The following is a 24,356-nucleotide window of genomic DNA, read 5'->3' as shown; positions in this document are numbered from 1 at the left end:
CCCCCCCCACACACATGCACACACACACAAACACCCACACACGCACACACACACAAACACCCACACATGCACACACACACACACACACACACACTGGCTGAGCTGTGTTTAACCATTCATTTCGTCCATATGAGTGTTTCTAGTGATACACAGACAACAGTATTTTTTGAATAAAAATGGTTTTAGTCAGTATTTCACCTTCCAAATACAAAAGTACACAATAAAACAGTAAACATTTTTGTTGCCTTATAAATAAACTTTCTAAATTTGTAGTCAGTAAGGACAGCTTATATGGGAATAGTGGAAACAAATGTCACAGATATTAATGACAGATATCAGTAATAACAATTATGAACAATTCCTTTTAGCAGGTAACATAAATAACTGCACATTTAGTGCACAACCTTGTTTACAGTTTTGGTATAGTTGCATGTATATGGGTTTACCATACATCCCAGCACAGCATCAGTGCTGGTGCTTATAACATCACACTAACCGTCTAAAATGATGCTGAACATGAATGAACTGAATAAAGGGGGATATCTTTCAGAGAAACAGATCAGAGAGACAACAAGGTGAAAATGTATCCTGCTGATTTCATTGTGCGTAAATATTCTCAGGGTTTCTCTTTATATCTATCACTGCCATGTTGGACAAACAAACAAAACATCTTGTATGCAGAGTAACAGCTGGTGATTCGACCTTTGGAAAGCCCATGCCAGGACCTTCGCCTGCATCATTTTAAAGTATGACTCAGTCCAAGGAGGGAGAACAGAGAACACGAACAGTCATCCCATCTCTCTCTCAGCCCAGTCAGTCAGTAAGCACACAGCTCCACTTAGGCCTTTGACAGCTTAGGTAAAGGACCATCCTAGGACCATCCTAGCCCAGCCCCTGTGTCAGTGTGCCCGCAGGGTGACCGTCTCTCTCTCAGTCCCAGCCGTAGTCCTGCCCCGTCATCTGGTAGAACTTGAGGTTGAAGGGCCTGTAGAACTCCCTGAGCTTGAGGAGAACCTCGGGGGAGATCTGAGGGTGCGGCCGGCCTTTGGACTTCCCCAGACAGCGGGGCCTGCTGCTGCCCTCGGGCTTCTTCAGACAGGGGAAGCCCTTGGTCTGGTTGAAGTAGAAGTGCTTGTCCGTCACCACCCGCTTCAGACCCAGGAAGTCCTGGACGCGGCCCATCTCGCCGGCGGGGTCGCTAACCAGCCGCTCGCCGCTCACGAACAGGAAGCTGGAGAGGGGGAAGTAGTGCAGCCAGGCCTCCAGGTGTTTGGCGTAGATGCCGATGCGCACGGCGCTCCAGGAGGTGTCGATGACCCCCCCGGAGGAGTTCCTGAAGACCAGGCTCTGGAAGGAGGGCAGGCCGGGACATTTGGACAGCGTCTGGGTGTAGTCTGACACGGCGCGGGTCACTGGGTCACGGACCACCACGATCAGCTTGGTGTGGCGGCTCATGGAGAAGAGGCGGCGAGGGGTCTCCCTGGTGACGAAGTAGCTGGGCGTCTTCTCCATGGTGATCTGGCCCTCCAGCGTGCGAGGCATCAGGCTCCTGGAGAGGAGGAGGAGGAGGGAGGAAGAGGAGGAGAGAGGGCAAACAAAAACATGAGTCATAATTCGAGGCACGCATACCAAGCGATGCTAATAATTAAGTTGCGAAAAGAGCAAACATAAGACCATTCAACCAGTGCTGTGAAGTAGCATGGAGACAACACAAGCCATATGTTGCACATTAGGAAAGTCGTGTTCCGATGTATGAGCATTCCTTCAGCATCGGAGAGCTGAGAGATCCGACCCACAGATACCCAGAGCCTCCCAGCAGCTGCTCACACTGCTGATTAGAGGCCACAGTACTGTAATCACCCCAATATACACACACACACACACATCTACATATACACATCTACTGTACAACATCAGACTCTGATCAGAAGATGAGGAATCAAAAGCACACACACACCCACCCACGCACACTGAGCTGAAGGTCTTTTAGACACAGCTCCAGAAAACCCACAGAAAAGCAGACTGTTATGACCACAGAATAGTCATTTCCTCTCTACTTCATGCACAGCATGTGGCTGGAACAGAAGTTTGGGAAGTTAGGAGGAAAGTACAGCAGCGGTATAGAATGCTTATTCTTAACTCGAATTCGAGCAGCTATGTTCTGTGACACTTGAGCTCTGTAGAACCTCTATCATCTGTCCATTGTCTAATTTATTTTTCAATAGAAAAAGGTTTTCCCCTTTTTTATCCTACTGAATTAAAACATCATGGTTGGATTTGTGTTTTAGAAATCAAAAGTGGAATGTTCGGACTCTTTCAAGATGCCCCGGTTGAATTTCCCATGGTCCTCTCTGGTGGCTGTGTTTTGAGGTCTGTTTGGCTATGTGGTTGGTCTGTATCCTGTAGGGAGCTGTGTCGCGCCCAACCCTTTCTCCTCTCTCTCCTCTCCCCAGTCCTAACCTGGTCCTCCAGTAGCAACACGACAGATGTAGCAACAGAAGAGAATACCATGTGTCACTGTTACAGGCCAGTAGAAAAACAAACGCTAATAAATAGTGTGATTAATATTTTCGTTGAAAGGTTACATAGTAAATATCAAAATGAAATAATATTACGCCAAAATAAATCTGCTGAAGTTGTTTACACACAAACACACACACACACAGACGGACTCTGTTTAATTCTGGCCAATCAGTCTAATTGGAGGCATGCTGTGGCGGCAGGAGTTACACTGACATCATGTTTACATTGTGAAACACTCTGGAACACTGGCCTGTAATCAAGGAACTCTGGCTAGAACACCAACCCAGCAGACAGGCCACACACTGCTGGTGGTGGTGGTAGTGGTGACGGGTGGTCTTAGAGGGAGAGAGAGAGAGAGAGAGAGAGAGAGAGAGAGAGAGAGAGAGAGAGAGAGAGAGAGAGAGAGAGAGAGAGAGAGAGTGAGAGAGAGAGAGAGAGAGAGAGAGAGAGAGAGAGCGAGAGAGAGAGAGAGAGAGAGAGAGAGAGAGAGAGAGAGAGAGAGAGAGAGAGAGAGAGAGAGAGGAGAGAGAGGGGAAAGGCATTAGAGCCCCTCATTACCTGGTCAAGTGCACCAGAACCTTATCACCCCCTCTTTCTCACACACAAGATGAAAGACCCGGTTCCAGCTAAAGATTGACGTTTTGTTCTAGATCAGATTAGCATTAGCCACTAACGTTGTCAGTGTGCTTTCCACTGGAAGGGGGGGGGGGGGGGGGCTAGCCAAAGTTAGCGCCGCCGGCCACGGCCTCAAAACCTGCTGTTTGTTTTGATCACACCTTTAGCGTAGCGCCTGGCCTCTAGAGTGGCTGGAGCTGGAACACAGGTCAGGGAGTCCACAGATGTGTTGATCTCTCCAGCAGACATGTTGCTATCAGCACAGCTAGCTGACAGAGTGGGTGGCCTGGGCGCTGCTAAGAGCCACAGTTGAACAGCTGCTGGTGTGTTTTAGAAGCACAAAGCTGTGTACTGAGTGTACCGGCGGTGGCCGAGATCCAGGTGAAAGGATCACAAAGTTACTGTTGGAGAGATAAAAACAAATATTTGCTCAGTATTTTCCATCTTTGCTCTAATTGAAGGAGCTCACTTGGAAAAAGAAAAGCGTCAGTTGATGCATGTGTGTGTGTGTGTGCTGTATAAAAGAGGGACCTGTAGGCACTGTAAACACGGAGGTAGTTATCAGTGATCCACTGTGGCGTTAATTACCTGAGCACACACACACTGAGATCCAAACAGAGCTTTTAACATTGTTGGTTCTCCCAGTGTTCTCTCTGTCTCTCTCTGTTTCTCTCTGTCTCTCTCTGTCTCTCTCTCTCTCTCTGTCTCTCTCTGTGTCTCTCTGTCTCTCTCTGTCTCTCTCTCTCTCTCTCTCTGTCTCTCTCTCTCTCTCTCTCTCTCTCTCTCTCTGTCTTTATCTCTGTCTCTGTCTCTCTCTCTCTCTCTCTCTCTCTCTCTCTCTCTCTCTCTCTCTTTCTCTCTCCATCTCTTTCTCTTTGAATATGTCTCACACACAAACACACCCAGAAACGCACACATAGCAAAGAATTGTTTGTTTTCCACTCTGTTTGTACACCTATCTCCCTACTGTTTTATATACAGTGTGACCACTTGTATAAACACAGAATATTGGCTTAGATTTTTTTTAATATATGTTCAGTGGAACACACACACTCAAATTGCTCAAACTGTCTCACCAACTTTTACACTGCAGGACGCTTCCACATCTGGCAGCAATAACACAGTATGTGTTTGTGCGTGTGTGTGTGTCTGTGTGTCTGTGAGTGTGCATGTGCCTGTGTGTGTATGTGTCTTCAGGCTTAGGAAGTGTTCCCCTGGTTCACCATGTTCTGATATGTTCTGTGTGTTCTGTGTGTGTGGCTCTGGTGCTTTGGCCCAGGTCTGTGTTCTGTGTTGACTGGGCGCCGGACCAGACCCCTCAGTGAGAGGATATGGACTCCTCCACCCTGAAGGTCAGAGACAGATGGCTATGATTCCCTGGGTGAGACCACCATGACCACAGGGGTCTTGTAATGCAAGATGTCTTTCACATAGGGTTTCACTCCTTTTTGCTCCTTCCTTTCTCTCTTTCTTCCTCTCCATCTATTTCTGTCACTACCATCTATTTCTTTCCCTCTCTCTCTTTCGCTCACTTTTTCTCTTTTTTCTAATTTTCTAATTGTAAAACTCAACATATGGAAAAAAATATATTCTGTCAATTGCACATGACCATATCCACCTGTAGATGGGACTAGAGCAGACAGGCAGAGTGGAAGAGGAGCTGAGGGCTGCTGTGTGTGTGTGTGTGTGTGTGTGTGTGTGTGTGCATGACGTGAGCTGCCAGCTGTGTGTAGGTGTACATGTGTGTACAGTATGGGTGTAATCATACAGCCACCCTGTCTGAAGGACACACCGCGCTGTCTGACGCCTCCATCGGTGGGCTGTGGGTTGGGTTCAGAGGAGAGGCTTACACCAGGGAGGTGGGTCAGTAGGAAAGGCCCCAGGAATCTGTCTACTAGAGGGAAAACGTGAAGCTAACAGCTAATCCTGACTAGAGCTGGCTCTGAGTGGCTGAGCGGTGGTCTCACAGTTTCCTCTGAGAGACAGTGCCTAACCAGGAGCTATAATGACAGTGTGTGTGTATGTGTGTGTGGTGAGGGTGGAGTTGAGGGGTGGTGTTTGAGAACAACCCTGGGCCTGTCTACAGCAAGATGAATCTTGACATTCCATCCCTGACGAAGATGTGTAGAAAGAGAGAGAAAGGAGAAGAGATGGACAGTATGTGTGAAAGAAAGATGGGAAAAAACGACCGAGATAGAGTTATGCGATATGTGGTAAAGAAAGACGCGTGTGTGTGTTGCTGTAATGGCTCCCTCCTTCTCCTCCTCCTCCTACTTTCCCTCCTCCTCCTCGTCCTCCTCTTATCAAATGGGAAAATCAGCTTGTCAGTTTCTGTCAGGCTTACACTGGACCACTTGTGTCTTAATAGGCTGGTTACTGGGGGTGCGGTCCCACCCACCGATGAACTGATACACTGACACAGGAAGCGGGGACGGATGGAGGGAGAGATGGAGGGATGGACAGATTACTGAGGGTCACTTCCTTCCTCCCGTAGCCGGATTTCAGTGATGTCATCACTGACCCTCAGTTTGCCTCCTCCTAATCAAGCTCTTTGAACTCTCATCAAGAGTTAGATCAAGGCACATTTGAACTCGAAAAACTTCTCTGGCCTTTTGTCTTGTATGATTATCTTCTTTTCTAAATTACAATTTTACAGAAAAGGTTTTTGAGAGCTGGGTTAAAGTTTATTTATATGTAAAAGTTGTCCCATTCCCTTTGAACTGCAGTTAGCAATTACAGTACGGGTTACAGGTTATTCCGCCTCACCATGTCAGTCTGTCACTTCCACAACACATTTCCATTCATTAAACAACTCTCCGAAATGAACAGAACACCACTTCAGAGAATTCTAATGGACTCAGAATGGGTCCCAAACGTTTGCCATCTGGCAACATCCCAGTTCTAGACCAATGAGAAGGCTTGTTATTGGACTGAGGTGTGAAACCACTTCCTGATCCCTGTGGTGGTTTTGCTGTCTCCATTGACTTATTTAATGTATACAGTTAATAATGGTAAAGACTGCTACAAAGAAAGAGAATGGGGGACAGAAAGAGAGAGAGAAATAGAAAGAGAGAGAAGAAAGAGAGAGAGAGAAACAGGCAGAAAGACAGAGAGAGCTGCACGCCTTCTTTTTTATTAGCAGCAAAGCTTTGCCAGACCACTCATTATGGCTAAATTAATCTAATTTCCTTGCAAATGACATGATCACTGAATGACCCGTATGCAATGGAGGCAAGACCTAAACAACTCTTTCAAGTTGGTTAAGTTTACTGCAAGCATTTATGTCAAGAAACATTCCAAACAAAGAAAGGTGTGTTCCTCGCTGACTCTCTAAGTAAGCATCTGATGTTCTCACGCTCTCTCTCTCCCTCACCCTTCCTACCTAACCCCTCCACAACCTCACCCAGTGAGACCCCTCACTCTTTCACCCTCTCCCAGTCAGGCAGTCAGACACTAAACGGGAACATCAGGTGGAGATCCACAGCTGAGACAGCACACGCGGTCACACACACACACACACACACACACACACACACACACACACACACACACACACACACACACACACACACTCACACACACACACTCACACACACACACTCACACACCCACTTAGCCCCCCCCCCTTCCACCCCCCACCCCATCTAGCACAACCACATAAACACACACGCAGGGTTGTCAATGATTACAAGGCTGTCCAGACAGAGTCATGAGGAAGACAGTTTAGTGGCTGTAGGGCATCACAAATCAGACAGACGTTGGCTAATTATATTCCAATCATTTCACACTCATCGTTCGTGTTCAGGCACCCCTATAACCTGTTCCGAAGGGAATGAAGGGCCCAGAGAAAGAGTATGTTCAGAGGTAGAGACTGGGCATGACGTTCCATGTTTCCTTCCACATAATGGAACTGAGAAGGGTGTACGAGGAAAGAAGAGAGAATGAAGAAAGAACAAACTAGAGAAGACGATGAAACAAAGGAGAATGAAAAGAGGAAAAGGGAGGTGGGAGGTAGAGGGGGAACAAGATGAGGTGCTAACATGGTTCAAATGTCCTTGAATATATACTCCAGCTGCTCTGAACGAAACACTCTTCTGTCATCAGTTTGGATCTAATGACTTCACGTCTGCTTATTTCATTAGCTATCATCTGATTGGACATGTCTTGTCATGCAGCAATGAAAGATTGTCCTATGATGTGACAGCTAAATATTGACTCACTCAGCCAGTCAGTAAATCACTACTCACCTCTGATCAATTTATCAGGATGTGTTTGTTTGAGAATGCTGACTACCTTTATCGGGTTCGAAGTGACTGAAGTGGGAAGAAAGTACTTTACTTTGCATCAAATGTCTGATCTAATTGACTTAATTTTATGCAAATTCTAAAGTAATCCGTTTAAATATATATTTTGTAGGTGTATCCCTGAACCTTGAAAGTATGAAGTTAAAGCAGTTATTTTCCAGAAAACACTGTTACTAAGCAACAAGAGTGAAATTGACTTTCACTGTCCATTAAAGCATCGCTGACCTTACACTGGCCGTCGTACATAGCCTTTTCTGTTCAGTCACATTTTACACAGTGGTTTATTATAACAACCATCTCCATACTGTTCAAATTCCACCACAAGAAGCTTCACCAAAACACTTTCAGTTGGGCCAAATAAGTCTTTCAAATTCTCAATTTCAAAAAATGACATACTCAAAATAATATTTCATGTTAAGTACCCAGAATTCCACAGTGCAATCCCTTGTGATTGGATGAAAAGCCAAACAGGAAATAGGAGCTGGGCATTCCAGCCTGTATGGAGACACATTGCTGAACACAATGCGGAATTATGCAACAGAATTCACTCCTGAAGGCCCATGGTCTATTTAATGCAGACTAAAACACCTACCAAGGTGATAAATCCATTATTAAGGCAGAGAGAGGTGCTATAAATGCCAATGGTAACTGCACCTTGTCAACAAGATTGAATATTCAGGAGTTAATACATCTGTGCTGTGCAGTTCTGATAAAGGCAGGGAGAAGAAGATCAATACAGAGCTCCCATTTTAGCTGATCGATAGGGGAAATTACATTTATATCTGTCCGATGTTTATGGGGTCGTGAGAAAGGAGTGGTTTAACAGCACACAGCTGAGGAGACAGGCTGAGGACAGTCGAGTTGTGAAATGGAGAGAGGGGATATTTGGGGTGGTCTCGTCAGGTAAAATGAACAGACATGCATATTGTAGACTGGAGACACACTGTAGACTAGACGTACACACACGCATACTAAACAACATACATACGTACAGATATTATCACAAAGTTGCATATTGAAATATAATTTCAAATGATTACTAGAACAGAGTACACATTTAGAAGTTTTCTCTCTCCTTCTCTTTCTCTCACACACCAGATGCTATAAAATATATTCCTTCCCACAAAGCCACAGAACCATTTCCAGTCTTTCACAGAGCCAAGGCCTTTCCACATTTAAGCTTTTCTGCAAGAACAATTTGCCAAATGCTTCCTTTAAAAATGTACATGTGTTTTATGGTTACCAGTTGAAGACAGTGGACAGCACTCGCTTCAAACTGAAAACGCTTTGAAATAAAATGCCCTGGAGACAGAGAAGAGGAAAGGAAAGAAGAGGAGAAGAGAATGGAGGATGGGAAAATATATCAGCATCAGTTGCCTAATATCACTGCCTTGCAGTCAATCTCCTTTGACCAGTCGGGCCTACTCTGTTCTGTTTAGCTGTGAGCAGTCCTAATCTTTCTCACCCTCTCCCCCTCTTTGTCCCCATGTCCAACATAATGCCTGACCTGTCATAACACCAGACCAATCCACACAGTGCTGACACAACCTGTCATTAAGACACGCCGGACAGACCCCTTATGAGAGAACGTGTGGGGAGTGAGAGGGACTGAAGTGGGGGGAAGGAGAGAGAAAGAGAGAAACTTAGACACAGAGGATGGATAGAAACTATAGAGACAGAGATGGAAACCACATAGTGGTCAAATACCTATAGTACACGTACATTGACGCAGAGAGAAGCTACAAGCAAGTTTAGCTAATGTGATAGCACTCCCTCTTCTTTCTGTCACACATATCCATGTATGGCCAACCAGCTGAACTGCTGTCACATACATACAAACACACACAAATATAGATATTTATATAGACACACACACACACACCCACACACACACACACACACACACACACACACACACACACACTTGGAGCAGTCCCCCAGGAGACACACACACACCTCGAGATACAGCTTGCCAGATCAATAAACAGGCCGGTATTGGCAGCAGATGAATACTTGCTACACAGAGAGGCTCTCAGATCTCTATTCAAAGGACGCTGACAAGCTCTAATGAAGGTAGTTCACACTGACACAGGGTAGAGAACGGAGGGATGGAGTAGGAGAGGAGTATAATTAGGAGAATATGGGTGGATGGGGGAGGATATCATTAACTGAATAAGACTTATAGGCTAAGGCTACACACAGAGTGCGCAATAATTTATTGTACACTTTGGTTTTGAGGTCTCTCAAGTCATGCACATAATTGGCCACTATCACTTGTCCAAAGTTTACAACAAAGACGTGAAGACGTTCAGTCACCAAGGTGTACATAGAAAGGTTCTCACTCAACTGGCCAGGACACAAAAATAATAATAAGATACGCACCTGTACCATTCCAGTCCTTTATCATAGAAGCGGTCGAAGAAGTGGGGCTCCGCTCCGACTGCTCTCACATCAGGGTGAATGCGAAGAAACTCAAGCAGCGCCCGCGTGCCTCCTTTCTTTACGCCGATGATGATGGCTTGTGGGAACTTTTTACTGCCAAAATTATTGGAGATGGATATGTTGTTGTCGCCCTGTACCGGTAGAAGTTCGTTGTCAGCTGTTGGCAAGAGAGAGTCTACACTGTCGAAATCAAATTCTCTAACAACCGACCCTGGAGAAGTATTTTGTGCGTCAGGTTGTCGCTGCGGTGAAGACTTCAGTTCATTATTTAAAAGCAGTTTATTCAGAAAATTTGATTGTTGTTCGTATACAGGTCGAGGTAAGGAGTCGCAGTATCCGGTGAGGGAGTAGAATAGGTAGGAAAAGATGATGATCATGGTAAAGGAGACGGAGAGCTTCGACTGCGCCTTCAGGTGTCCAAAGTTGAACCCAGTTCTCCATTTGCTACATCCCATGAGTCGCTGTACTGGACCACAAAGCAAAGCGCAGGAAACATGCCTTGTCTAATGATTATTGCCCAGTGACTCTAAAAGTGGATTCTCATTGTAAACGTCATGTCGCGCAATATGTCACAGTATCATTTTTCAAGGTCATCAGAGTTTTTTTTCTTCAATGATTGCATGCTCCTTAACGCTTTGGTGACTGGTCAACCTGTACATCTCTTCATTAACTTTTCTCAAAGTGAGTCGCTCCAAGAAACAGTTGGGAGTTTTTTTTGCTTCTCTCGTGCGTCTCCTTGCCTGTGACTCCTGTCCCTCCTGTGCGCTCGCACGCAGCACCCCATCAGCGGCAGACACGCCCTTTCCTTCTGGGTGTTAATCAATCCACGCCCTGTTTAACAAACTCCCACCCTCTCCATCTTGCGACACTAAAATAACCACAAAAGAAGAGGAGACATTCCAATTAGAGCACTTTCAATGGGATTGGATATGTACTGTCTCACTAGCCTAACACATTTGTTTTTATAGAAGTACATAAGTATACTAGGAATAGAATTGGAAGTTAAATAGATAAATGTGTGAGATTTGACAGCAGACTTTTAGTCTAGTCAAAGTGTTAAAGTATTTTCTGTGTTTAGATGGCTAAGAGGGCTTCCTGTAAGACCGTTGACAATCAGAGTATCTGTGTGGGGTTAGTCCCTGTCTCTGTCCAGAGCTTCCATGATCTAGTCCTATGGAGCCACCTGTCTGTCTGACCGCCTCACTGGCTCTGCTGGGCCACACGCCCCATGGAGCTAGGGGGCCTCGCTGGCTCTGCTGGGCCAGGGCCACACACCCCATGGAGCCAGGCCTCACACCAGCGTTTAACCCCTCCTGCCTCCCCTAACGGAGCCAGACAGGTGCTGCCTCCGACCAGAGAGCAGAGCCTCGGCTCCAGCCCGCTGCCTCGTTAGAAACCTGCCTCCTGTTGCTCTCATGGTAAACATGCAGCCAGACCACCATCAGCTTCTCTTTCTGCACTCACTGACGTGCGGGGCTAAGTATAGCAGTGTGCTTGCGTGTATGTGTGTGTGTGTTTGTGTCTGAGAGAGATTGTGTGCGTGTGAATACTTATACCTAAATACTGGAATGCAGAGCTAATTGAAGCCACTTAGTTGATGATGATGACACAGATAGCATGTTTGCATAGCGTGCTGTATCAGTAATAATATCAGTCTGTCAGCTGCCTTTATTTAAACCTCTTTCTCCTAAATGTGAGTTAAACTGACCCACACGCACACACATACATATTCAGGATGTATTTGAGGCTGACTGATAACAGATAAGACACGAGTTTGGTGGCCTCTGCTAGCTTATCTCTGGGAGAGGATGAACTAGAGAAAAGATCAGAAGAAAAAATACAGAGAAAGAGAGAGAGAGAGAGGTTAAGAGTCAGTGTGCTTGCATGTGTGTGTGTGTGTGTGTGTGTGTGTGTGTGTGTGTGAGCAGACAGCAGAGTCAGCTGCAGTACTTGCAGTAAACACAACTGAAGTTGCAAAGAAACCTGCTTACATTACACTCCGCAACACTAACAGTTGTACATTAGCGACACAAAGAATGTCATCTTCAGCACAATCTCTTATCTGCAGCAGACTGAGGTTCTGTTGTGTCTGTCTATGTCAGCAAAGTCCAACATCACCACTTCAAGTGATCTTCAGCCTGAACAAAAGACTGCTGGCTCACTCAAGTACCACAGAGGAATCCCATGAAGACATAATAAAGTACCACAAAAAGAAAGCAACAAATATTTTAAAATCAAAAGCCTGAATTAGTGGATCAAATTGTAACTTGAATGATAAAGGCTCAATATTTCATTAGACTCGGCTCTGTCCTTACCAGAGTATTTCCTGCTTATAAGAACTTGCTTTTGAGAATCACAATGGGAGTCAGAAGATCAATTGGGACCGTTATTGATCACCTTGATCAGTTAGCTAGAGTTGGAGTAGGACTCTATGATCCATCTATATCAGGTGACAATGTCTATCGAGTCCTACTCTCACCTCACCTAGCAGACTGCCAATCAAGCCAGAGCCTCTTCCAATTAATCAGTTAACTCTCTGTCTTAGTGAATACTCTTGGATATTGATCTTCTTTAGTGTTGAGGAAAAACACTGGATTTCTGTCACTGTATGGTCAAAGTGGTCAATACTGTTGACGCAGAGTAGGTACTTGGTGACAGCTTTTCATACTTGGTGTTTTGAATGAATTATGAACAGCTTCAAAGCTAGAATGAATGTCGGCAAGAAAAAATAAATTCCCACCTGCGAGCTGAACCTCTCGTTTTGAATTCCAACACACCTGTGTAACCTACAAAGTCTCTGGGAAGTAGACAGCTGTACAAAGCTTGGCAGCAGACTATTATGGTCTGTAATCCTGGGTAAGTCCCCATGACGACCTGCCCGGCCGCTTCAAAGAAAGGATCCGTTTCAACTGTCTCTGTTTTCTCAGGACCCTCGGGCTCCAACTAAACAGGCTAGTTGGACTGTGTAAGAAGAAAACACCAAACAAGAATTGAATGATCAAAACTTAATGAAATAAACAACATATTTTGCATCCTCGCAAGAGTGTACAGTGACTTCTTTGTTTTCCTTCTGATCCTGCTAACCAGAACCATCAGGCCAATTGTGTGTTCCCCTTCATCCTAACCCCAACTCCCTATCCATCCATGTCACCTAGCTGCTGAAGACATGATTGTGAAATACAAAGTAAATACCCCCGCATACTAGTATATACTCCCTCTGACTCTCCTGCAGACAGTACTTCTAGTCTTGATACGAGACAGAGTTTTCTTGGAAGTGATTATCCCAGTGATGCAGCACCACAACCCTGTTCTTACCGTTACACTGAGCGACAGGATAGACATGCCACCTGTACATCTCAGACCTGAGGAAAGTGCTGAATGGATTTGACATAGAGCACATTTGCTGACGAGACTAAACTCTCTCACAGGGTTGTCTCACTCTCACCAGGTCTTGGAGTCTCAGGTGAGACTAGACTAGTTTAGCCTCCTAGAGGATAGGAGTGTGTGAGACGGCACTGTGGTCCCACTGGGGAATAGGGCCCATTGTCCTCATAGAAAACAAGCCTGCAGAAGGACAATACAGGGTACGAGCTTCTGAGAAAGAGCTCTCTAAATGGCCTATTAAATCACCTGGATGGAATGTGTGTCCTGGCCTCACTAAGGGCCACGATAAGCCCTTCACAAACACAAATACACACACAAGCACACACCCACACGTACACACACACACATAAACACACATGCAGACGTAGACACTTGAACACACACTCACACGCAGACACATAAACACACGTACACACACTTACTAAACAGACATAGACATATTAAAAACACGCAAACATACACACACACTCACTAAAACACACACACACACACACACAAGCACACATAGAGAGCCCTGGGGATCCTTGGCTGTCATTAGGGATCATGGAGAGGCACCAGAGGACAAGGAAGGTAGAGGCCCATCACGCTCAGCCTGAACCTGAGGTCTGAGGGAGAGTGGTGGTGGGCCTGAGCGGAGAGGTTGTCGGGTAGACTTGGTTGAACAGAGCAGTGCTCTTTTCCCGATTTTATGCCAAGACAACCGCCGTGTTTGCTTACACAGCGTGGCACAGCAAATACAAACACGTATTCTGCAACTGTCTACAACGTTGTTCCTGTAATCAGCAAAAGGGGGAAGTACAGACGTAATACAGATCACAACAACCATCATCATACCAGTCTGTCAGCTCCTGTGTGTGTGTGTGTGTGTGTGTGTGTGTGTGTGTGTGTGTGTGTGTTTGGGAGGGAGGGAGAGAAAGAGAGAGAGAGAAACACTGTGTCTGATCCAGGCTCTCAGCCCTAACTGTAGGGCAGAGAGTGCGGTTAGCTGGTTAAGTATAGGGCAACGTAGTAGTGTGTATTATCACATGGGTGTAGCAGGGCAAAAAATGCTTTCAAACAGGCAGCAGGGTGTTGGATGCCAGGACATGTCTGCACATGAGCAAACCCTACCACATGTAGGAGTCTGGGGAATCATTCAAACGTTTACTGGTCTGACGAGAGCATATAAAAAAACGTTATTGTTATTACTCTATTCTCTCTAATCTATTATTAATCTATCAATGAATAGAATACGGATTGACTAATGAATGGATGAATGAATAGATGGATGGATAATAGGAAGGAGGGATGGGCCGAATGATGGATTGATGGATGATGAATGGATGGATTAAAAAAATGCCATTGAGAGCAGCTGCTCATCTGGCACCCGTATTAAGCATTTTACTGGAGTGCACTGTGGTTAAAATGGCTCATTGTGTCTCTTGTAAAGACTGGTTAGGTCAGACCCTCTCAGCTGTCAAAAGACAGCAGTAATATAAAGCTTAGAAGGTTGGAGTAATGGGCCCAGAGAGCTTTTTCTTCCTTGTCCCTCAAGAGAAACAGTCTGACATCGGTTGGAGGTGGTGCATGTACGGAGAGTGGGGATCAGCTAAACCATGTAGAGGAGAAAAAGTCAGACCAACTCAAAACAAACACTGTTACCATGATTGCCGGTTTACATCTTATGAAACCTACATTGCGTGTGATGGGACCGGGTAAAATGGCTTCGAAACTCAAACCCGGAGGTCAGTAAAATGCTGTACTTGTCAGCGGTGACAGTGCTGTCAGCAGGATGTCAGGCAAATCTATGTTGGCAGTACTAACCCCTCTCTGTTTATCAGATGGAGATAACAGCCCCAGGTGTGCTGGGGTTCGAACACCCAGACCCAACAGGAGGAGAAAAGTGCTGATGTAGGCTGATAATCTACCACATGCTGCAGCTATGTTGTGGGTGTGCCCTTCCATCAGTGTTGTAACTGTGTCAGGACATTAGAGTTACTGGTGTGTCTGTTCATCAGCGTTGTGGCTGTTTCAGGACATTAGAGTTACTGGTGTGTCTGTTCATCAGCGTTGTGGCTGTTTCAGGACATTAGAGTTACTGGTGTGTCTGTTCATCAGCGTTGTGGCTGTTTCAGGACATTAGAGTTACTGGTGTGTCTGTTCATCAGCGTTGTGGCTGTTTCAGGACATTAGAGTTACTGGTGTGTCTGTTCATCAGCGTTCTAGCTGTGCATGTACACCATTATAACTGTGTCTGTACCTACATGTGTCATGTTGCCTGGGAAACAGTGACAGAGATGGACTGGCTCATGCTCTCTGGGGGTAGAAAGCTCAATCTATGGGTGTCTGTTGTTCTCAACCATAAAACCAACAGATGCCAATAATTGACTTACTTAACAAACGCTTTTTTCCTAGACAGAAACATCTAGAACACAGGAACCATAGGAACCAGAGGACCCAGAAGGTATCAGGTCATCTCTGCTCTGGTCCACAGCAGTAAGCAATTAGGCCTCCTTTGATACCATATCAGAGAGGTACTGCATGAAGGTATAATTTACTGAAGAAAGACCACCATGATTGCGTATGTGTGTGTGTGTGCATGAGACTGTGTCTGCTACACACACATCCTTATTCCTAGGGTCATTGTTGACCTGATCTTTGTGTCTGTCTTTCACCAGTCAAAACTCTGATCTAAGTACCTGGGAATGCTCATACAATTGACTGATTTTCAAACCATACGAGTTGATCGCATGATCAGCATAAGGATGTAATGAATGGAATAACGAGGCCTATAATCATGTCCTCTTTCTTTGCTAGTTGCTTGCTACTAGCATGGTCATAAATACTCTGAACTGTCCATTGTGGCAAACCGCCTGACTGAAGCTTCTGGAAACCACAAACCAAATAAAAATGACAAATGCTTGTGTCTTGTAGCTCGTATGTTCTGGTGCCCTGTGTTACTGCACAGCCGCAAGAGAAGAGAGAGAGGCAATAAGAGGGAGAGCATGGAGCTGGATGGAAAGAAAGAGGACAGAGATAGAGGGAGGGACCAAGAGAGAGAGAGAGAGAGAGAGAGAGAGAGAGAGAGAGAGAGAGAGAGAGAGAGAGAGAGAGAGAGAGAGAGAGAGAGAGAGAGAGAGAGAGAGAGAGAGAGAGAGAGAGAGAGAGAGAGAGAGAGAGAGAGAGAGAGAGAGAGAGAGAGAGAGAGGGAGAGATACAGATACATCGCTCGCCCTACCGTTATCTAACTCCAGGTATCAGGGAACGAGAGGGAAGAGATTAAATAGTTTCAGAACCCGCATGGCCACAGACCCAAGCATAGCAACTTTGAAGTATTCCCTGCTCTGTGCCAGCTGTTGTGTAGAGCACGTCATGTGTTGGTGCGTGTGAGGACCAGAGCAATGTTTAGCTTGGGATGTGTGCGTTGTATTATCTCCTCACCAGGGTTAGATAACACCCCTGGCCCTGAGGTGATGTTTACAAACATGCACAACCTCCCTTCTCTCCTGGGCAAAGGAGAAGAGAATGTAGCCAGCACAGCTATGCACCACAGCTGGAGCAGCTGGACGTTACACTCATGCTCACTGTCACACTTCAAGGGGTAGAAGGATGAATTCATTTACAGCAACTACATACACGAGCAGGGAATTCAGAAACAGACATATCATCTCTACTTCCCGTTTCCCTGTTTAGTCCACTTCGAGGACACAAAGAGAGTAAATCTGATGTCTCCCCCCACTACAGTGGGCGTCAAATCCTGTAGCGAGACCACGTGAAGTGAGGGTGGGAGGGGGGCTGGGAGGGGGGGTGGGAGTGGGGGGAGGGTCGATAACCTCCCCTCTCCCGCCTGTTGACACGCTGCCTTGGGATGGCAGCTACATGCAGACAGGGCTTGATGCATGGCTGTGTGTGCGTGCTCCATAGGGACCTGATGCTGGTGACATGGGACACACACGCACAGACACAGAGACACACAGACAGACACAGACAGTGTCCCATACTGGGCTGTGCAGTGAGAGGTATCGCATCACACGTCAGTCGAGGGAAGATGGATGTGGAGATTTACCCAGCATTCAGAGGGGAGATGAGGCCTAACTCAGCCCAGATGCAGTGTGATTCACCCAGTGACAGGCTCAACCAGCTCCCCCTCCACCTAGAAACCAGCATGGAGGACAATTGCCATTTGAGTGTAATTAAATCTGTTTCCTCCTCCATCTTGCTCAGTCAATGCTGGAGGGATGAGGTAACATTTCAGTTTTAGAATCTACTGTAGAACGGCGCTTGGATTCAAAATAACAAATGGAAGCTTGTCAATACTGATCTCTCTTCAGGGCAGAATTTCACAAATGCACCGAAGGATTTAGCCACCCTCACCGTAATAGGGGACGGGATCCAGGTGTGTAAATACCCCTACAACACATGCACTGCCACGGAGGGGTTCAGACGTTTGCAGATGGACCTTAACTGTTCTTATCAGACTAAAAAGTGCTGAAGTCTTCCATGGCAGCGCTAATGGTTGTGAGAATGTGTGTGTGTGTGTGTGTGTGTTTATGGTTGCGTATGCAGGTCATCTGCTTGCATTGCATTGCTGGTCTAATGGGGGAAGGGGAAAAGTGGGGTTGATTGTAACAGGGTCAGTTGTAGACAGTAAGGATAGTAGAAAACAAAACCATATGATCCCAGACAAAGACAAAAATGGTTTTGTACGTTTGTACACAACACCGTAACACTGCATTATAAATCCAGCCTACACTGACACCACCTTGACCCAACAATAGCTGCAGACCTATTAACATTCCTGCCTTTATGATGTGTGACTAAGCTTGATAGAGACTCCTCACACGTTTCTGGAACATAAACCTTGATTCAAACATTAACCTGAGCTCCCACACCTCAGGTGTTGGAGGCACCTGGCAGGGTGGATGGCACAGAGGAGCCTTCAGCTGCTACAGTACACCTCTGACGTGCATCTGATGGGCTCACGTACTGTGGCAGTTCACCTGGCGGCGTGCACAGTGCACTGTGCACGTGTAGGTAAGTTCATGCGTCTGTTCAAAGGACACGACTTCCGAGTCTCTGTCTGTGAAGGGGAAGTAAACAAGCAGCTTCTGGCACCCCATAGTAGTCAGTGAAGGTTGTCAGATATCAAAAGATGATATCTGTATGAAAGGTTTAGTGTCAGAGGTGTGTACAAGTTTCATTGGTTAACCTAGAGTAGATTGCTAGCTAGCTAAGCAGCTGTTTCAGGAGTTTTTTTATTTGGAAGACAGCTTGAGCCCAAAGATGTTGCCGGGGAGCTCCCTTGAGACTAGGAATAACAGCAGACAGGAGGAGATCCATTTTAATATACTGAAAGCAAGACACTTCTCTATCGTGTCATTAGAATATCAATGAGGAGACGGAACATTCCTGTTCTATAATCTAGATGGGAAGAGGATAGCAGACTGTAAAAATGAAAGCTTGACTCAAGTTTTTCATGGCTCTGATTCAACAGGGTCTTGCAGTGTAAACCATGTCTACACTAATGCTATGTTAAAAAGCTCTCTTGAGACACTCGCAAAACACCATATTAGTACAGCAAAGAAATAAGTGATCCAAGACCAAAACGATACATTTAATCTTAGGATAGTGTGTGTGTGTGTGTCTCTGAACACATACTGTACAGTATCCTGCCCAAAACACACATTCCATGATGTCAGTGGCAGAACATGTATGATGTCAAATAGGGCAGTAGTGCGTGTGTTTGTGTGTACATGTGTGTATAAGTGTGTGTGTTTTGCTAGTACAGTAATAATAGTCCTCCTGTCAGGTTGGGCTTGTAGGGCCACTCCTCTCACCCACAGGGGGCTGTGGCAGACGCCAAGCCCCACAGAACAGCTTCCAACTGGGGTACGACCAGACCAGCACTGCCCCCCCAGGATCCATCCACCACTGAACAACTGCTTCTCATACACTTCAAGTATTTAAAGACCCAACGGTACAACAGACACCATCATACCTGGAGATATCGCACAGGAAGAATCTCATGTTCTTGTCTTCATTCACAGGGGCTGAAAAAGACAGATTTCTAATTCAAGTCTCTTACAGTTTGTTTCAGGAGGTGAGATAGATGACATGAGAAATAATTAACTCCATGGTGAGTGCCAGTGATGGCAGGGCATGGATGATGGACAGATCGCCAGCCTGGCAGGCCAGGGCTCAAGGGGGATAACCAGAGTAGCGCCTCAGTGGTGGTCATACAGAGGCCAGACAGCCCCCCCTGTTGGTCTCTCCCTCCTAGTGACACCATTAATACCACAGCCTTAGGACAGCACTCAATGTTAAAGGATGAGAAAATGAATAGTCTGTCAAGCTAAGTATCCAACTTTGGTCACTTATTTATTGTCACTCTCTTTAGCTGAGTTATAAGAGTGAAAACCATGAGGTTATACATGTTTTTATCAACAAGGACAAATTAGATAAGACTAAAGTACCTAACTGATTCAAAAACAAACATAGCTTAGGTATTGCTTTGGTTGATACAAATTATAAAACTACAAAATCAAACACCATGTATTTAAATGAAGTACTCTAACATATATCTAACAAGAAATGCATAAATAACATACAGGACACAGACCAATGAGGAGTCATGCAAATTCGCTGAAGAATAATAATAGTATGGCTCATAGTGCAAACAGGCATTCAAGTGAAGAAACGGTAAGTATACAGAATAACCCTCAACGCGGGTTTGAAATCATCAAAATTGAAGGAAGCAAATGTTAGTAAAGAAATGAAAATGTTAACATTTAGAGATACATTTGCTTAATCCTTGCTCCCATTGGTGCATTGATCTACAATCAAAAGATGACATAAATACATTGGTTTCTTGTATCCTGCTTGGACTGCAAGGAGCTATGAGGTCTAAATTAAAATGTAGATACTTTACACATTCTTTTTATTATCACAACAGAAATCATTGCACTCTTGATAAGATATCCTTATCAAGTAAGTTCATAAGAGGTCTCCAGGGCGTGATTCTCTGGCTGGGCTACCTGACCCCCCCCCCCCACCCCCCCCAGGTCCTAGTGGCCCAGGCAGGTCAGATGTTCATCAGTGTGACAGGGTGTCCTTCTCAGGCCTGAACCCTGTCCACATCATTGGCTGACCGGCTTCTCCAACATGGAGGCCTGGGGTGGTGATAGTGGTTGTTGTTGTGCAGACTACAGCTTCCTACTTTCTACAGCACTTCCTGTGTTGGCTCCTAACCTCCTCACCTCTACTGCTTGTCTGGAACAGAAAGAAAGAAAGAAAGAAAGAAAGAAAGAAAGAAAGAAAGAAAGAAAGAAAGAAAGAAAGAAAGAAAGAAAGAAAGAAAGAAAGAAAGAAAGAAAGAAAGAAAGAGAGAGAGAGAGAGAGAGAGAATGAGAGAGAGAGAGAGAAAGTGAGAGAACCACAAGACAGTGGGAGAAGAGAGGGAGAGTAAGAGAAGTAGGGTGAACAAATAAAGGAAACGAAAACTAACACCGATGCACAGGAAAGCTTGACTTAATCAGTATTCAGTATATCCCGAACATCGTCAGAGGACTTTCCCTTCTCAGGATGCAGCAGCCTGTTACCTTTGTTGGGGACAAACTTAAGCGAGTGGCTGAATATTCAGAAGCGCGAGCGCCCCTCCTCAGGGCCGTCGTTCACAAACTCGTGGCCCAGGCCGTTCCCACACTTCCCACACAGCACCTGGGAGACACAAGAACACAGCACACCTCAGGGACACAGTGGGGAGCCCGCCCCGGGAGCTGGAGATCAGGACAGCATCAGTTCTGCCCTCTGGCTGTGTAGCTAGGGTGATACTTCAGACCTTGAAGGCGGTGAGAGACTCCATCATCTTGGTGACGCTGTCTTCTCTGATGGTCTCAGTGAAGGCAGGCCAGGGGGAGGAGTGTGGGAACTTTGACCTGCTGGAGAAGAGAGGGTGGCGGCACTGGGAGCACACGTATATCCCTTAGAGAGGGGACACGGATGAAGGGGTCAAGGATGGGATTATTACTATTGTTACAGCTCAAGGGGAATGTCTGCTAGTGCCACAGCTGGGGGAATAAAATACACGCTCACTAGTTTGCTATGAAGTACAGTAGCAGTCAAAAGTTTGGACACATTTTCCCATTGGTACTGTACTGTACGTTGGTATGAAACATAAGTGTTTGTGTGTATGATCTAGTGCTGTGACTGGGGAAGTCACAGAAAGCTATAGGCCTTCTGGCGATACTTATTTCCTTTCTCTATGCACATTTACATGTCTCGCGTCAGTATTTAAGTTAGCATAAGTACAAACATGTCACTTTTAAATGTAAACAGTTCATACAACGTTGTGTATAATCAGTCTAGAGCAGGTGCAGTTACATCACCAACAGCTTTGGCTAGCCTAAGTTCTGACCACTCACCTGGCTTAAAATGGTCCTTATAAACCTCACTATTAAGAAACGAACAAAACGACATGGTGATTAAAGAGTCAAGACCGTTTGGTTTTAAGTTTGCCTTTGTAAACCTCACTATTCGTGCAGTTAATGTTCGACAGCAGCTACTAAACAACCTGACTGTTGGTGTCGGCGAGATTCTTCTTACGTAATACAAAAGCGTCATGACATATTCAAAGCCCCGCCCCGTTAGTGAGTTCTAAAATCAACCACTAGATGTCCCCGCAAGATAAACGGTGAAAGTTCAAGCATGTAGAGTATGGAATTATTGCACTTAAATGTATGACAAGTAAAGGTCGACGACAAATTTGTGAAACTTTATCAAAGAACACTAAAATAACCATACACCTAGGAAAAGTGAATAGATACGAATTTACTATGCAATTTGTTCAGTTCACTGGTTTCGTCTGTCAAATCTGCAGAGTCCATGTTCCATTGCGTCACTCGTATTTGCAGAAGTGTTTGAGTCTCTCAGGCAGCTCCAGCCAGTCCAGAGCCATCCTGTGGACGATGTGCTTCTGGATGCTCTTCCTACACAAGGTCTGCAGGGAGGAGACTGGGAAGGAAGCAATGATATATATATATATATATATATATATATATATATATATATATATATATATATATATATATATATATATATATATATATATATATACAGAGAGAGAGAGAGAGAGAGAGAGAGAGAGAGAGAGAGAGAGAGAGAGAGAGAGATGGAGTATTTTTATTTAAAGCCAGTTTTTCTGTTTATTTCTCAATAACAAATATGCTAATTCTACTCTATGTTTCAGTCAGTTTTTCATCCATCTTTAGTTTCCACCCACAGGTTATCGCTTTAGTTCCCACCCACAGGTTATCACTTACATCCGTACTCCACCTGGATGATGCGGACGGTTTTGGTAGCGGCAAACACGTCCACCACAGCGTAGAGCTGTTGATTGGTTGGGATCCCCCTGGCCGACGCCCCCATGTCCTCCCCGTTGATGACGATATGCATGTCAGCCAGGCCCTGCCCCCTTGGCACGTACAGCACGCCTATTCGGCTGCGCCTGGCAGTGGGTGGCAGGGCGTTGGTCTTGTACAAGTCATCCAGGATGTGGCTGAATCGCCCCGGCCGGCTCCGCCCCACCAGCTTGTCCATGGGGATGCAGAAGCGGTTGATCTGGAGGTGAGAGTTTGTGAAGAACGCCTTGGGTTTGTTGTTGGTGCCGGGGTTGTCTTCTCCTCCACCTCCCAGAACCCGGCCTTCACCCTCCCCACCTCCGAGCACCCTACCTCCAGCCAGCTCTCCCTCCCCTTCCCCCTCTCCCCCGGCCCCAGGTGCTTGTTCCACGACCTTGTTATGGTTGCGTGTGATAGCGAAGACCCAGCTGTCCCCCAGGTCCACCAGGTCGGGGAGGGAGTACTCTGGCACCACCTCCAGGGTACTCGGGTCCCGGCTGGTCAGCCCGATGCGGAGGTGGCCACACCAGCCTAGCTCTTTCTCTTCAACCTCCACCAGGAAGATCTCCCCCGGGCTCAGGGGTTTCCTGCTGAAGCAAACTCCATTGGCGAAGCTCTCGACCCTCGTGGCCTGGGTGCAGGATGGGTCCAATCTCACATTAGAGCCGTGGATGTGGTGGAACTCCAGGAACTGGTCTGAGAAAGGCTCCATGTCTCAAAACCACAGAGCCACCAGTTATGACACGTCAATGACTTCAATAAGTGACAGTGTAGCAGGCAGCGTCAGGCGTATTCCTACTTCACTTGACCGTATAGTTCAGTTGTTTCGACAAATCAGGGATAAGCTCATGAACTCCACCACTCCATAAACTACACAGAGTTCACTGTGTGCTGTCCATTGTTCGTTATCTGATTTGACAGACTGTAGCAAGCACATGGTCATTGTACAGAGACACACATGCACTGACAGCCCTCGCTAGCCTTTATGCTAGCCATGCAGAGAAGTTTCCGGTGACTGTGAGATGGGCTATTTTTGAACAGTTGCACGTCAACAGATGGCAAGGTATGCAGAGACACTCATGCACACACACGCACACACACAGGAACTGGAGGGGTGTGTGACAGGGTGGTTGGAATCCCTCAGGCTCCTAGTGCTCATTCAGTACTACAACTTCTTGTTCTATAGCAGCAGCCTAATTATCATAATTCCATATGCGAGATAAATATGTTAAACAGCAAGCCTACTGTACCATTTGGAATCCACTTTCTAAATATAGCTAATCTGCAAATACTGTGTCAATTGTCATTAAACCAATAAGCAGCAATACAATGTGTCTGCTTAGCATAATTAAATCGAATTTTCTCCTTTTGATATGCCTGGATCTATTTCAGATTGATTAAAAGAGTACTCTGTCTGCTGCAGACTAAGTTTGCATACTGTATGTAAGATACAATTGGTCTTATTTACTCCAACCAAATTATAAACCATTGCATTTATGAATGATATTAGAGACAGACAGATTACACTCTAATGGGCATTATTTAAAGAACCATTTCTATAGAACTAAAGACAACCCATTCTAACAAAGTTGAAAGAAATGTTCCACCTCAGGGTTGTACTGTATGTAGAACTTTTTTAGGGTGGTTCTAACAGCACAGACTGACAATACGGCACCACTGAGGTCTAGAGAGCAGAGCCTTTCCAACAGACCAC

The 24,356-nt window shown here is 45.7% G+C and overlaps 3 protein-coding genes across 4 annotated transcripts; all 3 read right to left on the bottom strand.

The window, feature by feature from the left end:
- Window positions 1-191: 191 nt before the first annotated feature.
- On the bottom strand, window positions 192-10,609 carry LOC146259899 (heparan sulfate glucosamine 3-O-sulfotransferase 6). Its single transcript, XM_084670019.1, has 2 exons — window positions 9,825-10,609; window positions 192-1,549 (listed from the first exon to the last, which is right to left on the bottom strand). The coding sequence occupies exons 1-2, from the start codon at window positions 10,337-10,339 to the stop codon at window positions 931-933; spliced, it is 1,134 nt and encodes a 377-aa protein (XP_084526145.1). The 5' UTR covers window positions 10,340-10,609; the 3' UTR covers window positions 192-930.
- A 9,004-nt stretch (window positions 10,610-19,613) lies between these two features.
- Window positions 19,614-21,975, bottom strand: msrb1b (methionine sulfoxide reductase B1b). 2 transcript variants are annotated; one of them, XM_084670420.1, is made up of 5 exons: window positions 21,817-21,975; window positions 21,668-21,696; window positions 21,085-21,227; window positions 20,846-20,963; window positions 19,614-20,516 (listed from the first exon to the last, which is right to left on the bottom strand). In XM_084670420.1, the coding sequence occupies exons 1-5, from the start codon at window positions 21,864-21,866 to the stop codon at window positions 20,506-20,508; spliced, it is 351 nt and encodes a 116-aa protein (XP_084526546.1). In that variant the 5' UTR covers window positions 21,867-21,975; the 3' UTR covers window positions 19,614-20,505. The 2 variants fall into 2 exon arrangements, with proteins under 2 accessions (XP_084526546.1, XP_084526545.1); XM_084670419.1 differs by having other exon boundaries at window positions 21,668-21,975.
- A 29-nt stretch (window positions 21,976-22,004) lies between these two features.
- Window positions 22,005-23,647, bottom strand: neurl2 (neuralized E3 ubiquitin protein ligase 2). The gene is made up of 2 exons (XM_084670418.1): window positions 22,565-23,647; window positions 22,005-22,256 (listed from the first exon to the last, which is right to left on the bottom strand). Exons 1-2 carry the CDS (start codon window positions 23,352-23,354, stop codon window positions 22,141-22,143), a joined length of 906 nt encoding a protein of 301 aa, XP_084526544.1. The 5' UTR covers window positions 23,355-23,647; the 3' UTR covers window positions 22,005-22,140.
- Between the last annotated feature and the right edge of the window lie 709 nt (window positions 23,648-24,356).

The sequence above is a fragment of the Hypomesus nipponensis genome, chromosome 13 (assembly GCF_054491055.1).
Source record: "Hypomesus nipponensis isolate SF chromosome 13, ASM5449105v1, whole genome shotgun sequence".
In the NCBI taxonomy this organism is placed as follows: domain Eukaryota; kingdom Metazoa; phylum Chordata; class Actinopteri; order Osmeriformes; family Osmeridae; genus Hypomesus; species Hypomesus nipponensis.
Note: the sequence above shows the minus strand (reverse complement) of the source record. Positions and strands in the feature narration are given on the sequence as shown.

Excerpts from the sequence above, each read along its gene's own strand:
- neurl2 (XM_084670418.1), bottom strand. The coding sequence starts at position 23,354 with ATGGAGCCTTTCTCAGACCAGTTCCTGGAGTTCCACCACATCCACGGC. Across the intron at positions 22,257-22,564 it reads CATCCAGGTGGAGTACGGAT|TCTCCTCCCTGCAGACCTTG; the intron begins GTAAGTGATAAC and ends CTTCCTTCCCAG.
- LOC146259899 (XM_084670019.1), bottom strand. The coding sequence starts at position 10,339 with ATGGGATGTAGCAAATGGAGAACTGGGTTCAACTTTGGACACCTGAAG. Across the intron at positions 1,550-9,824 it reads AAAGGACTGGAATGGTACAG|GAGCCTGATGCCTCGCACGC; the intron begins GTGCGTATCTTA and ends CCTCCTCTCCAG.